General features: G+C 45.9%; 1 protein-coding gene across 1 annotated transcript in view; it reads left to right on the top strand.

The window, feature by feature from the left end:
* ROR2 (receptor tyrosine kinase like orphan receptor 2) overlaps positions 1 to 14,263 on the top strand; it is a gene marked incomplete at its 5' end in the record, with an annotated part of 213,277 nt that overhangs the window by 162,814 nt on the left and 36,200 nt on the right. Inside the window, one exon of the mRNA XM_082657268.1 lies at positions 2,715 to 2,792. Coding sequence (XP_082513394.1) covers positions 2,715 to 2,792 — 78 coding nt within the window. The remainder of the gene's footprint in view (positions 1 to 2,714; positions 2,793 to 14,263) is intronic.

Genomic DNA, 14,263 nt, shown 5'->3' with positions numbered 1-14,263 from the left:
ATGTGCTGACCAGGGCAATGTATTCAGGGAGAATCTCAGCACTTCTAATGTCGAGAACAACTTTGCATGTCTCTGTGGGGGTGACATCTGCTCATGAGTCAACAGAAGCATTTGGATCACCTCCGGCTCTTCTCCCATGAAGAGTGCGCATGTCCACACCCCGGCTGGGATGCTCATGAAAATAATTATGCTTCCAAACTAAAAGCTGCCTTGGAAGAGCCAGGAGCCTTGTGCCCAGTGGAATTGGGCTAATGGCGCTTATTTTTCTTCAGAGTGTATATTTATTTGACTGTTTTACACCATTTGTCAATTTCTAAGCAGTTAATAATTTTTATGCCTCTTTCAGATATGTGTATATAGTACAAGTGTGTTTGATTTCCTGTGGTCTCTCTACATTTAAACAGTGCTGAGTGATGGTATGTGTAACATGCCAATTTAAAATTTCAAACCTCAACTGAACCGCGTTGATTGGCTTACATAGCTCATGCTTGTCCCTGTCCTGTAGCAGCCCCAGATTCTGTCTAGGTTTTAGTGCTAGGACCATTAGCCCTCAATAGAGACGCAGCATCTGATGTCCTCCAGCTGTTTACAATCCATTGAGGAAAATTAAAACATATGCAACTATTGATTCAGAGAATGATGTGATTGCCACCGGAGAGGTGTACAGTTTGTTTTGGTTTGTTTTGTTTTTAATATTTATTAACTTATTTGGCTGCGTCGGGTCTTAGTTGAGGCATGAGGGATCCTCCACTGTGGCCCGTGGGCTCTTCGTTGCAGTGCTCAGGCTTCTCTCTAGTTGTGGCATGCGGGCTCTAGAGCCCATGGGCTTAGTTAACCCGGGCATGTGGGATCTTAGTTCCCTGACCAGGGATCAAACCCGAGTACCCTGCATTGGAAGGTGGATTCTTAACCACTGTACCACCAGGGAAGTCTCTTGGGGCATAGTTTTAAAAGGTGTTACTTCTGAATGGTTGATCAAGGACATTTTATGAAAGATGGTACGGGTGCATGGCTTCTGACGGGTGGGTAAGTTTGGACTGGGAGTGATGGAAAGGACTCTACCATAATTGAATGTGAAAAGCCATGGGCCCATTCAGAAATAATGTCTCCTGTTGATTGCTTGGGAACTGGGCCTGAATTCTAAGGGCATTGCAAGCTGATGCGTCGCCTCGAGTGTCCTGTGACTTAGGAACAAGCGGGTAGAGAGGATCAGCTTAGACACACGGGTACCCTTAAGTGTAAACCGGCCAGTGTTTGTTTAGCTAAATAATTTGAAGAGTCTTGCATACCTGGTTCTGCCTGAAAATCACTTGTACTGCACTTTTAGACACCAGTTTTTCTGAGCAAGGCCTCGTCTTAAGCGGGATCTGAAGTGTCCGGGGGCTTTGTTAGTTCTCGTCTCTCATTTGAGAGGCAAGTGGGGTGACCCAATATTGAATTATAAACCGCCTTTAGTAATTTTTTTAAAATGTGGTAAATACATATAACATAAAATTTACCATCTTAACCATTTTCAATGCACAATTCAGTGGCATCAAGTACATTCGCATTGTTGTAAAACCATCCCATTATCCAGCCTCAGAACTTCCTCATCTTCCCAAAAGGGAACTCTGTCCCTATTAAACAAACACTAACTGCCCATTCTGCCTCCCCACAATCCCTGTGACCCACTATTCTACTTTCTTTGAATTTCACTACTCTAGGTATCTCATTAATCATATAGTATTTGTTTTTCTGTGTCAGGCTATTTCACTCGGCATAATGTCTTCAAGTTTCATCCATGTTGTAACGCGTGTCAGGATTTCCTTCTTTCTAAGCTGCATCATTTTCCATCGTATGTGTGTCCCACTCTTTGATAGGCTTTGATGCTATAAACCCAGTTTCATCCAGATGTGTTGTCAGAGTCACCCTTGACTTCGCCATTTCTACCCCAACCTCCAACCAGTGCGACCCAGTCAAGGCCAAGGTATGGGGTGAAAGTCTTGAAAGTAAACTGCGTTGGGATATTGAGAAGGGTCTCTATGAGGCCCCATACGGTTTCTAGGTCATCAGTCACACCTGCCCACCCTTCCCCGGCATTCCAGGACAGGGGACCCATGACTCTGTGTTGTATTCCCACTTGAACAGACCAGATCTGTTCTTGCCATTGGTGTTTATGATTTTGGGGGTGGCTGCTCCCTCTGACACAGCCTCTGAGATGTGGGGTTGCAATTGCCATAAGAATCAGAAACTTCTGTCCTTACAGTTATGGGTAGATCAGTCCTTGGCTGCTGGCTGCCGGTGGGTCTGGGGGCCGGGAGGGGAATGAGCTGCTGAAGAAACCCTCCAATTCTGAATTTATTCAGAATTACCAGGGGCCTCTATTTGGAGGGCCACCTGCTGACTCTGACTCCAGAGTGTTTAATTTTGCCAGCCCGTGTTTTAATCTCTCTCTCTTTCCCTTAATGAAACTTCAGCCACCTGTTTGCTTCCTCTGTATGTGCTGCAAAGCATTTGCATTTTGCTGTTCTTGGGATAAAGCAAGAATCACTTTTGCTGTTGTATCAAATCTGATGCTAGAAAAGTCCTCTGGAAGCTACCATAACGCCTTATCCCTCTAGGTTTTCTATACAGTGGGGAGTTTTGCTGAAACATTATTGTCTCTGCAGGAGAAGCAGAGTAAAGGTCCTGAAGGGAAATCTCAGTAATGTGTGTGCTGTGCTCTTTTTGCACAGGGCAAGCAGAGGTTCCCGACCCGAATGACCCTTTGGGACAACTGGATGGACACAACAGCCCTATTCCAACTCTAAAAGGTAAATTTTGAAGTGCTCTTTGAATGCAAGGGTTCGAAAGTGTTTTCATAGTACCATGTAGAGGGGCTCACAGTGCCATTCTACTCAAGGCCTGGCCGGATGAAATGGATGGTCAGGGTCCCCTGTGGCCCAGTGCTGCCCCATGGCTGGGTGTGAAGTCGAATCCAGCCTCTGTATCCCAACACTGAACCAAATCTCGGAGACAGAGTTTTGGGTGAAGTAGAAAAGAATACATTTATTGCTTTGCCAGGCAGAGGGGGGTCACAGCAGGCTAATGCCCTCAAAACTGTGTGTCCCAACCTGGAGGGGGTAGTGAGGAGTTTTATATAATGGTTCAAAGAGGGCGTGATCAGCTTGTGGACATTCTTCTGACTGGTTGGTGGTGAGGTAAGTGGGAGTCAGCATCATCAACCTTCTGGTTCTAACTGGTCTGGGGTCTACATGCTTGTGAGCAGCATACCTTTCACTTCTCCCACCAGGTGGGGGTTTCAGTTTCTGCAAAACAGCTCAAAGATATTGTTATGTGTATCCCTTGAGGGGGAACCAGGACCCTGCCCCAAGGCTGCACTATTGTTTCTTGACTGTTCCTCCCTTGTCTCCACATCCTCTCCCTTCCCTGATTAGCAACTGTTGGAACTGCCCATTGGAACTCAGGGAAGGGCATGGAGGCTGAATGAAGCCTATTTCCTGTAATCAAGAAATGGGGGGCACAGGCTTTTGTGCCCAGGAACCCCACAGGGTCCTGCTTAGTATCCGTGCAGTGGTCTGCCTCCCTCCACATCTGTGTCTCTTGACACAGTTGTGAGGGTGCTGAGGGCTGGTTGGAGCTAGTCAGAAGCCTGTGGGTGGGTGGGAGATAGAGGGCAGGGGTAGACAGATCGCCACTAGAGGGAGGAAGGGGCTTTGGGGATGTTTCGTGGGCCTGAGTGGAGCCTTAAGAGCCGGACTCCTGGCTTGACCACGAAGTCTCCTGAGGACAAGTGGCCGTCTTCTGGGCTTATTGTCGAGGTGTAATTGTCCAGACTAAGGGGCATCTCAGGGCGGGCAGGTGGCCCTCCTGCAAAGGATCACCAAAGACCATGTTCTTTGTCTTGTTGCTCCGGGCTTTCCCAGAGGTCACTGTAAGGGTTACTGTTCACTTGGCACTCTTTGTTGGCATCTTAGATTTGTAGAGTCGATAGACCCCATTTCCTGTGATGCAGCCCAGTCACTTGAAGAAGTGACGATTTTCCTTCTTTATCCGCTGTCACCATATTGCCTTAGATTATTGCCTCAGTCAGCTTGAGCTGCCACAACAAAACACCACAGACTGGATGGCTTAATCAACAGATATTTATTCCTCACAGTCCCGGAGGCTGGAAGTCTGAGATCAAGGTGCTGGCATGGCCAGGTCCTAGTGAGGGCACTCTTCCTGGTTTGTAGGCAGTGCAATCTTGCTGTGTCCTCACAGGGAGAGAGAGCGGGCTCTGGTTTCTTCCTGTCTTATAAAGATTCGGATCCCTTCCTGGGGGCCCCACCCTCATGACCTCATTTTAACCCTAATTACTTCCCAATGGCCTCTCCTTCAAATACTGTCACACACATGGGGTTAGGGCTTCAACATGTGAATATGGGGGGGACACAGTTCAGTGTATAACAATTAACGATTAAAACAACCACTTCATTTCTGTTTAATTTCTTTTTTTAAGCATTATTCGGAACCCAGAAATCCATATTAGTTTCTCAGCCCCTTGCACATTAAAGGTCCCTGTGTTCCCTCAGGAATGTGTTCACCTCCACGTGTCCAAGGCTGGGTCTCCTGGGGATTGAGCAGCAATGACTCAAGTCCACCAGTCTCAGCCGAGTTGACCAGATGTCCCTCTGTGTCCTGAAAGGGCCTCTTGGGGTCACACAGGGAGCTGCTCCCTTCTGGCCTCGGAACAGTCGTTTAAATCAACAGAAATAGAGTCACAGATGTAGAAAACAAATGTATGGTTACCAGGGGCGAAAGGGGGTGGGAGGGATAAATTGGGAGATTGGGATTGACATATACACACTACTATATATAAAATAGGTAACTAATAAGGACCCATTTTATAGCACAGGGAACTCTACTCAATACTCTGTAATGACCTACATGGGAATAGAATCTAAAAATGAGTGGATATATGTATATGTGTAACTGATTTACTTTGCTGTACACCTGAACTAACACAACACTGTAAATCAACTATACTCCAATTAAAAAAAAAAAGAGTGCGTGGATCTGCATGCTGTTCGTAGCACCTGGTGTCTGGAGGCTCCTTGACAGGGATTTTCCTCTTTAGTATGTTATGCAGTAAATACACAAGTTAGTTTCCTCAGTCGACCGCCTCCTACAGTCCTACTTTGGTCGCTGTGACCTTGCTTGTTAGGGGAGAGCCTCTACTGGGACAAGGATGTGTTCCCCAGGCAGACAAGACCTGGTCTCTGGAAGCTTGTGTACAATGCTGGGCCTCAGGAGAGGTTTCTTAGGAAGAAAGATACTTTTTGATGGTTAGATTCTGAAATCACTTCTCACAAGTGTGACTGAGCTCAAAATCGAGACAGCCCACACAGATTTCCTGACTGCTCCGTACCAGGTACTGTGTGAGGCTGGGCACAACTGGTGATCAAAACAAGTGTGTCTCTGCCTCTCAGAGTTTACTGGACTGGGGAATTGGCATCGTAAGGGAAAACTGTTAAGTTATAAAACTAGGAGTTGTGAGGAGTAGTCTGAAGGAAGAAATGAGGGTGTGGTGAACTGGAAGGAAAGGAAAGGATGTCTTGGTTTAAGGAAAGGATGTTGTGCTGAGGTCTGAACATCTGACATTCGCTAAAAGAAGGTGGGGGGAGGGTGTGTCTGGGGCCAAGGCAGAAGCCTGTGAAAAGACCTTGAGGCCAAGAGGACTCGGTGTCCTGGGGCAGCTGGGAGAAGGTGGGGGCTTATGGGCTGGGGGAGCTGAGGTTGGAGAGGTTTTTGGGTCCAGTACCATGGCCATCAGCCATGTGTGGGTCTTTAAATTTAAGTCAATTAAAATTACATAAAATTGACTCCAGTTCCTTGGTCTTACTAGCTATATTTCAAGTGTTCAGGGGCCACCTGTGGCTAGAAGCCACCATGATATGGGCAGTACAGATCTAGAGCATTCCATTATCAAAGAAAGTTCTGTTGGCCAGCCCTAGGAGAGCATGCACAGCTGTTTAGATGGCAGGAGAAAGCTCTATTTCATTGTAAGAGACGCCCTTCATTCTGGAAAGCCTGGGACGTGGTGTAACCTGATTTACTGTCTGTGAAGATCTCCCTGGCAGCTCTGGAGGATGATGGAGGGGAAGTAGAGGGGCATTAGGAGGAAGGTGTGGCTAAATAAGTGGCCGAGCCACAGTAACAGCCTAAAATCCAACCTGCAGTCATTCCGTGGACGCTAATATTCCCTCGGGAAAACGTGCTTTGGGGCTGTGTTTAGATGTGCAGACCTCTCCCTCCAGGCAGAGCGGGGCCTCCTTGTGGGCATGGGCTGGGGTGTGCAGGGGCCGGGAAGGAGTGCTGCACTGGCCACTGCTGTTCTTCAAGCCGAGTGTTCACAGCTGCCCTAAAGGAGGCAGAAGCAGCCGCTGGACTCCTGGTCCACCTGGTTGGAAGATGCATTTGCTAATCGAGGTGCTGAATGACCATGGGCTGAACAGTCATAGAAACTTTATTGCCAACTAGCCGTAAGCTCCAAACATCAATTAGTCAGCTTCAGTGGCTTGGGTGGGATTCCTTGACCTCCTTTTTGGTATTCGAGCAACTTCTCCAGCCTAGAACAGGATGCTTTCTAACGTCCTCTGCTTCGTTGGGATTGGGTTGCCTCTCGATTTTGTTAACCCACTTGTGATTGTGTTACCACTGTGTGCACATCAGTGTGTGTGCAGGGCTGAGGGGAGTTTCAGTTAGAGTTTGGAAGCTTCTCCAGGGCACAGAAATACCAATTGCAGAAGTTAACTTGTCAAGCGGGTGTACGTGTGTGTGTACACGTGTCTGTGAGCATGTGTGCACGCTTGTAAAAAGGCAATAAAAAAGGATGCAGAGGACCACAGCAAGCTGGGCCCCTTTTCTGTAGTGGCAGCACCAGATAGTGAAGCATGGTGAGGGCAGCGGTCCGTGCTTGGCTTGGCCAGAAGACAGGCCTGGACTGAGTGGCGCTCCACCATCCTGTTGGGGTCCGGGCACTGCTCTCGGCCACATCTCACCCCCAGCCATTGGAGGGATGGAAGGGGTATAGCGCTCACCCAGAAGGCAGTGGCTGGATACTGAGGCCATTTGTCATTATCACAGTTATGATTTTCAGTGTGTCCATCAGTTTCTAAGCATCGAGACCACAACAGCCCCTCAGGGACAGGAGCCTGGTGAATGGCCCCCCAGGGAGACCCAGGGGCCTCAGTTATTCCCTTGCAACACAATTCTCTAGTCCTGTCGTGCGATTTTACTTCCTTATGGGTTATGGCTCTTGCACAAACGAGGATTCCATCCACTCTTCCTTTCTGATCCCCCGACCTCCTTCTCGCACCCTCAGTGACTGAAGGAACTGGCCTGGCAATGCCAAATTTATTATTCCGCGCATTTTTTTGTTTAAAGAGCTTCAGGGAGCATTACTACTTGGCCACGTTTGGCTTAAATCATATATAAAAAAATAATAATAGCCGAATGGACTGTATGAGCCATTTCTTTAACCCAGTTACCATTTATGATGCCCACGCATCTGTAAAATTGCAGGCAGGTGGAAACGGCCAGCGGGCCAGTCTGTCACCAAGCAGAACAGGATCTGAGAATTAGTTACAAGCGTAAAAAGTATTTGAGTTCAAATGCACTGGGCCAAGATTGAGCACTTAACATATAATAGGTGGTTGGTATTCAGAGAGAGAGAGAGAGATCCCAGAGTCTAGAAGGAAAAAATGAATACAAAAGACACTGTGATTTACAGCTGAAACGTTTGCCTGAAATTTCTGTATTCCAAAGTACTGTCACTGTTAGGACTGAAGGCTTACGACTCAGGTTATAGCGATATTTAACAGGAGTTTTATATTCTTTGCTATATTAGACACACTATTTATTATTATATACTTACAAAAGTGTGCATTTGGCCTAGAAACCATTTGCTCTTTTGTTCCAAGGCTGTATTTTAAATGCATATGTAACACATCTCTGGTTTTGTAAAATCAGTACTTTGGAATGTGTGTGGGAAGTGGATCATTTCTGAGAGCCCGGACAGGTGGTACTCATCTTGTTCGTCCTGCAACCTCCAAAAATAGACTCGCTTGCTTGTGTCTCCTGTCTTAGGAGGAGGACTACTCATCATCCCCACTGAAACTAGAAGGGGAATTCCTGACTCTCCCCACTTGAGGATGTGTTGCAATGAGAGGTGATCTGTAGGGCATTCTAAATCACAGGGCCGGAGTCGATGCCTTACTCACCAGGCTGCCCCCTGCTATTTGTGACACGCTGTGCAGCAGTGCTGAACTAAAATTTCCTGGGACAGAGAAAAAAAAGCCATCAACAGAGTTCACCATGTTGGCATGAAGACGATGCCTGATGTCTGTTTACTGGGTGCCTGGTTCCCGATTCACATAGAACACAAGGATTGATTAGCATATATGTTGGGTGCATTTCTGTTTTATTCTGGAACTCTTGATGTGTGTGTGAATGTGTGTGTCAGTGTTTCCTGCAGTTTACTAGAGAGTGCGGGTCTCCAGGGCTGACGGGGGTAAACTTGAAAACAGCACCCTGCTTGCAGACACAGTTAGCGTTAAGTCTGTGGCTGGAAACTTGGCACCTCCCCTCTGGGTGTCCCCTGGCTGGTCATGGAAACCTGGGGCTCCCCCAGACAGTGAGCGGAGGGCCTAAAATGTTGCCCCACTTCCTCTGGACAGATGTAACATGGGTTTCCAGGCTCTGATCCCTGGCCACTCTCGAGGTGAAGGCTGCTCGTTGAGCTCCCCTGACCCTCCTGCCGGCTATGAATTTGCAGAGCCCATTGGGCTGCCCGGGATCTGGACAAACTCAGCCATGTTGGGAGAAAGCCTCAACCTACAGATGAGAGATTTCGAAATGTACACAGTCATGTTGTCCGGGGCGGATTGGGTGGCACGGGAGCTCGTACACGTGCACGGGAGCCCACTCTGGGGAGGGCGGGGACACAGCCTGCTTCCAGGAGCATGAGGCCAGTCTCTGCCTCCAAGCCTTCCTTTCTGCTTCTCCTTCTCATGTCCTCCACTCACTCTCCCAGGGTAGCTGCTGGAGACCTGCACGTCAGCTGGGATGTAGTCACGGCAACTGGTGGCCATTGTCTGGCCGGACCATCCATTGTTGTCCCTATTGAAGGTGACAGAGAGGCAGTCATTCTTCTTCAGCCCACTGAGTTTGAACACCAAACTGCAGGGAGCTTGCTCATGTGTGCTTGTCTAACGTCTGTCTCAGGTGTGTGCATCTGTGTGTGTGTGTGTGTGTGTGTGTGTGTGTGTGTGTGTGTGTGTTTCTCTCCCTATGACCCACCCCTGATATGCACCAAATCCTATGTACTCCCAGCCACCTGGTTTTTGTGCGTGCTTCTCTCTCTCTGAGCCTGCCGGTGCCTGCATCTGGTTTTCTGGGTCTGGGTCTGTCTTCCTATGCCTGAACCCTCCAAGTGTGTTTGTGTGTGTGTGTGTGTGTTTGTGTGTGTGTGTGTGTGTGTGTGTGAATGTATCTGTGTCCCTGTCCCTTTGAAAGGATGTGGGTGTCACCCTGTTTGTCAAATGGTCTCCTTCCTTCTCCCTCTCTTCTGCTTTTATTCCTCAATCCCTCGAGCCCCCTGCAGTATTTTCCAAGGGCTGTCATAACAAAGGACCACAAACTAGGTTCCTTAAGCAACAGAAATTTATTCTCACAGTTGTGGAGGCCAGAAGTCCAAAATGAAGGTGTTGGCAGGGTTAGCGCTTTCTGGAGGCTCTGAGGGAGGAACCGTCCATGTCTCTTAGCTTCTGGCACTGCCTGCAGTCCATGCAATTCCTGGGTTTGGGGCTGCATTACTCCAATCTCTGCCTCTGTTTTCACGTGATCTTCTCTGTGTCTGTATCCAAATGTCCCTCTTTAAAGGACACCAGCCTTTGGATTAGGGCCCACCCATATGTCCTCATCTCAGTTTGATTACATCTGCGATGACTCAATTTCCAGGTAAGGTCACATTCACAGGTTCCAGCACCACTATCTCACTGGGGGACACAGTTCAACCCACAGCACCCTGTTCTCCACCAAACACTGTTACTTACTTTTCTCTGTCTCTCAGGTCCTTTAATTTCATTTCCCCCTGTTTTTCTCATTTTCTCTGATTTCCATCCTTTCTAGTCTCACAGCCTCCTCTGACCCTGTTGCTCCCCCTGGTAAGCTCCCCTCCTCCAACTCTTTCTGCTGCTGGTTCCGTGCAGACCGCTAGACAGCTCAGCAGGAAGGTCTGAGCCCCTGCCACTGCCCCCGACGGATTTATTGGCCTGTAAATACTTCCTTCTGGGAAGAGCAGCTTTGTCCTCTGCGCCGGCTCTCAGGGTCCCCTCATCACCTGCCCTTCTAGGCAGGTTGTTTTATTTCCCACCAATCAAAGCCCTGTGACCTCATGACCCTAGTACACATGGCTCTCCTTATCTCCTCCCAGGCTAGTCAGTGTGATCTGGTAAACAAGCAGATCCTCAAACACCTTAGTCATTTGACCAAGTTGGTGAATATGTGGACGGTCAGTTGGTGTAAAAAAAAAAAAATTGTTAATCATTGATCTGACTGTGAGGTCAGGAGTGGTGTCCACTGGAAACAAGTTCTTTGTTACCTCTGCCTTTAGTATGTTTTCATGCTTGGACTAAGCTCCACTGTGTAGAGTTTAGGGGCAAGCAGAGAGCTGGCCTGGGCATCAGGGAGATGGAATGCATTAGCATCAGTTGTTGAAGTGACCCTGCTGTGAGGAAGGGGAACCTCCCTTGCATAATCAAAAGGGAAGACTTCTGTTCTCCTCTCTTAACGCTGTGGCGGGCTGACCGGATCCAAGGTAGCAGAATTTGCGGTCGCCTATGCCTAGCTCCTCCTGGCCTGTTCAGTTGTGTCTGGAGAGGTTTGGGGCAACTCTAAAGGAAGACTTTGTGAGCTAGAGGAGAACTTAGCAATGGCCAGTACAGATGCCATATTTCACACGGAAAGGAAATGAAGCTGAGAGGTGAAAAACTGGCTGGTAATTGAACACCAAGGGAGAAAGCAATATTGTGCTTAGTCTTCATAGAATTTTCTTTCTACTTTCATTTCGGCCTCCAGAGAATGAATGGTGGTTGTAATGGTGGACCAAATTAACTTGGCCTCCCTCAGACTTAAATTACATACAAGTGCTCAATAAAATATTCGTAAAAGATGTAAATGCTTAGATGAACTTGCAAGAGAGATGGAGAAATGCCCAGGAGCCAGGAATAGGAAGGAAACAAAATTGTGATAGCCCTGGACTGCCAAGGCAGGAACCACCCAGGTGGTTCCACTTTGTTTATAGCCATGGAGAACGGCACAGTTTTCCTGGGAAAAAGTTTAACTGAGACAAAGAGTTGGACTCTGCAGGTGTTGTGCAACTGTTATGACATGAGCTTTCCAATGGTGAGCTCTTCAGCAGTGTCACCTTGTGGCCACGGGGCAGATGGGGATGCATCCATGGGCTTCAGAGTAGAACGAGCACCAATAAGACGAGGACACTTTGGCAAAAGATGGTGCAGGCAAAGGGTAGCTACAGACAAATCAATCTTCAGTGTTTTGACGCTGGAATAGCTTTCCCTAGAGAGGATACCCAGAAGTAGAAAATCCTGATTTTGAGATTACATGAAATAACTAAACATGCTAAAGTTACTGATTTCCCTGGAATTGGATGTATTACATTTCCTTCAATCAGGAGAAATAAGGGGTTGAGAAAAAAAATCAAGTTTGGTTTTAGAAAAATGAAGGAATTTACATTTTTTATGCCTTAATATAAGGCCTATGAAATATCACCCCTGCTGTAGAAACTATTCTGCTAGGCTTAGTTACATCAGAAGCCTTGGGTTTCAATATCATGCCAGAAGGCAACCCATGAGGCAGAGATCAGAGATGTTGTAGATTAGGCACCGTGGCTAAGTCCTAGGAGACCTAAGGAAACAGGGGGGAGTTTTCATTCATTAGCCCAGGAGGGTGAGAAGAGGGCTTGCCTGAAGCCTGGTTCGAGGTGGGAAACACAGAAGGCTTTCCCATGAGAAATCAGACTTGGATCCACACATCAGGAAACCACATTTACATTTACCAGAATGTTGTGGGGGAACCCTGAGCCCAAGAATCAACGTGAACATTTGACACTGCCTGTTACAGGAACCCAGTCCTAAAGGGATGCCCACAGAAAAACCAGCCCTGCAGGGGAAAATTACAAAGTACACTCAGAGAGGCCCAGGATGAGTGATGAGCTAGTAAACAATGAAGCCAGAAGGATTAAAGATAAAGGAAGAAAAAGCAGTGGTGGGTTTGAAAAGGAACCAAAGAGACCTTCTAGAAATGAAAAATGTAGTAGACGAAATGAGAAAACTTGATGGACAGTAGACTGTGCTTAGCTAAAGATTCTAAAAGGACAGGAAATATAAAAGTAGGTGAATAGTTTGGAGGAATCACATAAAGAAATTCAGCATATATCAAGAAGGAGATTTCAAAGGAGACATAAAGGGGAAGGGAGAAACGATATTTCATGAGATACTGGTAGAGAATTTCACAGAATTGATGGAAGGCATGATGTTGGAAATGGCACGGAGGCCCGTTGAGGCTAAAATAAAACTAAATTCACAGCTAGTGACACTTCGAAACGGCAAAGACAAGGGGAAATATGAAAAGTAGCCGAAGAGGGGAAAGGTCAGATTACCCACAAAGGAACAGCAGAACTTGTAACAAAACCACAAAAGACAGAGGACAGTACTGTAATTGTCAGTCTAGAATTCTGTACCCAGCTAAGCTATTATTCAAGTGTGAAAGTAACAGGTAATTTTCGACCAAGAGTAAGAGTGTTTATAACCTCAGTCCTTTACCCAAAGAGCGGATGAGAATCAGGAAGAGCTCGGTTGAACCAGGAGGAAGGAGTGAGATGCAGGCAGACTTGGCAAGGAAAGAACTTGGTAACCAGGTTGGCAAATCTAAAGAAATACTGTTAGTAAAAATCATCAGTAATAATGACCCCGGAAGATGTACAAATGGAGTGTAACTAAACACTGGGAAGCAATGACTCAAAGCTCTGGTGTCTGGGGGGTGATTGTAGCTCACAGCATTTCAAGGTGCTTGTATTTGGTTGTATTGGGGAGACTTTGTCAAATTAGGTATGCCTATAAAAAGTAGTAAAGCTAGCCACTTAAGCCTAACTTTCAAACAAGTAATGGGAGAATAAAGAAAAAAAATGAGTAGAAAATAGGAAGAGAGAATTAAGAAGCAAAATTAACACTTTAAAAATAAACCCATCAGTTAAGAAACTCATAAGGTTAACACATACAGACTTATAAATTAACATGTTAAATTATACGTTGTTTACAAGATTCATGTCTAGTATATAAACATAAAAATCATTAAAAAAATAAAAATACAGAGTAGGACTACATTAACCAAAAGTACTCTGAAATAGGTACATTGCCATCAAACTAAATGATGTTTTAGACACAGAAGCCTTACATAGTGATGTAAAGACTAGACGATATAATAAACTGGGAGTTCATTGCACCCAGCAACATAGTTTCCAATGTATAAGCAAAACCTCAGAGAATTATTAATGGCTATTTGCCATATACAGTATCAAATTAACACATATCTCATTGAAGCTAATAGATAAGTATAAGTATTAAAAATTTGAGCAACAAATTGACAAGCTTAATCTATTGGGCATATATAAACACCTGCATTGAGCAATTAGGGAAAACACATTCTTACCAATCAAATGTGGGACATTTTAGGAATTGACTCTGCACTAGGCTGTAAAGCAAATCTCTCTTTTTTTTTTTCATGTTTCATTTTCTGTTTATTCCTTGAAATCGTGGTGTTTGTGCAAGCAAATCTCAGTGGTATCAAAGAATTATCATCACACAGACTATGTTTTGTGACAACAGTGCAATTAAAGCACACCTTTAATAACTCAACCAAGAAAAATTATAAATTACAAGATAACTGGGGTCTGACCAACCACATGGAGATTAAATAAAATAATTTATTTGGTGGCTAAATAAGAACTTGAAAAATTCATATTTAATGCATACATTAGAAAAGGAAAAAGATAGAAAATTTATTAGGAGAAGTTAGGAGTATAAAGATTTGAATAGACAGCTACAGAAGGAGAGCCTCAAGGACTGGTAAACCTTCCTAAAGACTCTTGAGCTCATGAGGAATCCTTAAGATACAACCTAAAACAACAGCACTGTTTCATGTCCAAAATATTGGCAAACAT

Source organism: Grampus griseus (genome assembly GCF_964374135.1).
Source record: "Grampus griseus genome assembly, chromosome: 6".
Classification (NCBI taxonomy): domain Eukaryota; kingdom Metazoa; phylum Chordata; class Mammalia; order Artiodactyla; family Delphinidae; genus Grampus; species Grampus griseus.
Note: the sequence above shows the minus strand (reverse complement) of the source record. Positions and strands in the feature narration are given on the sequence as shown.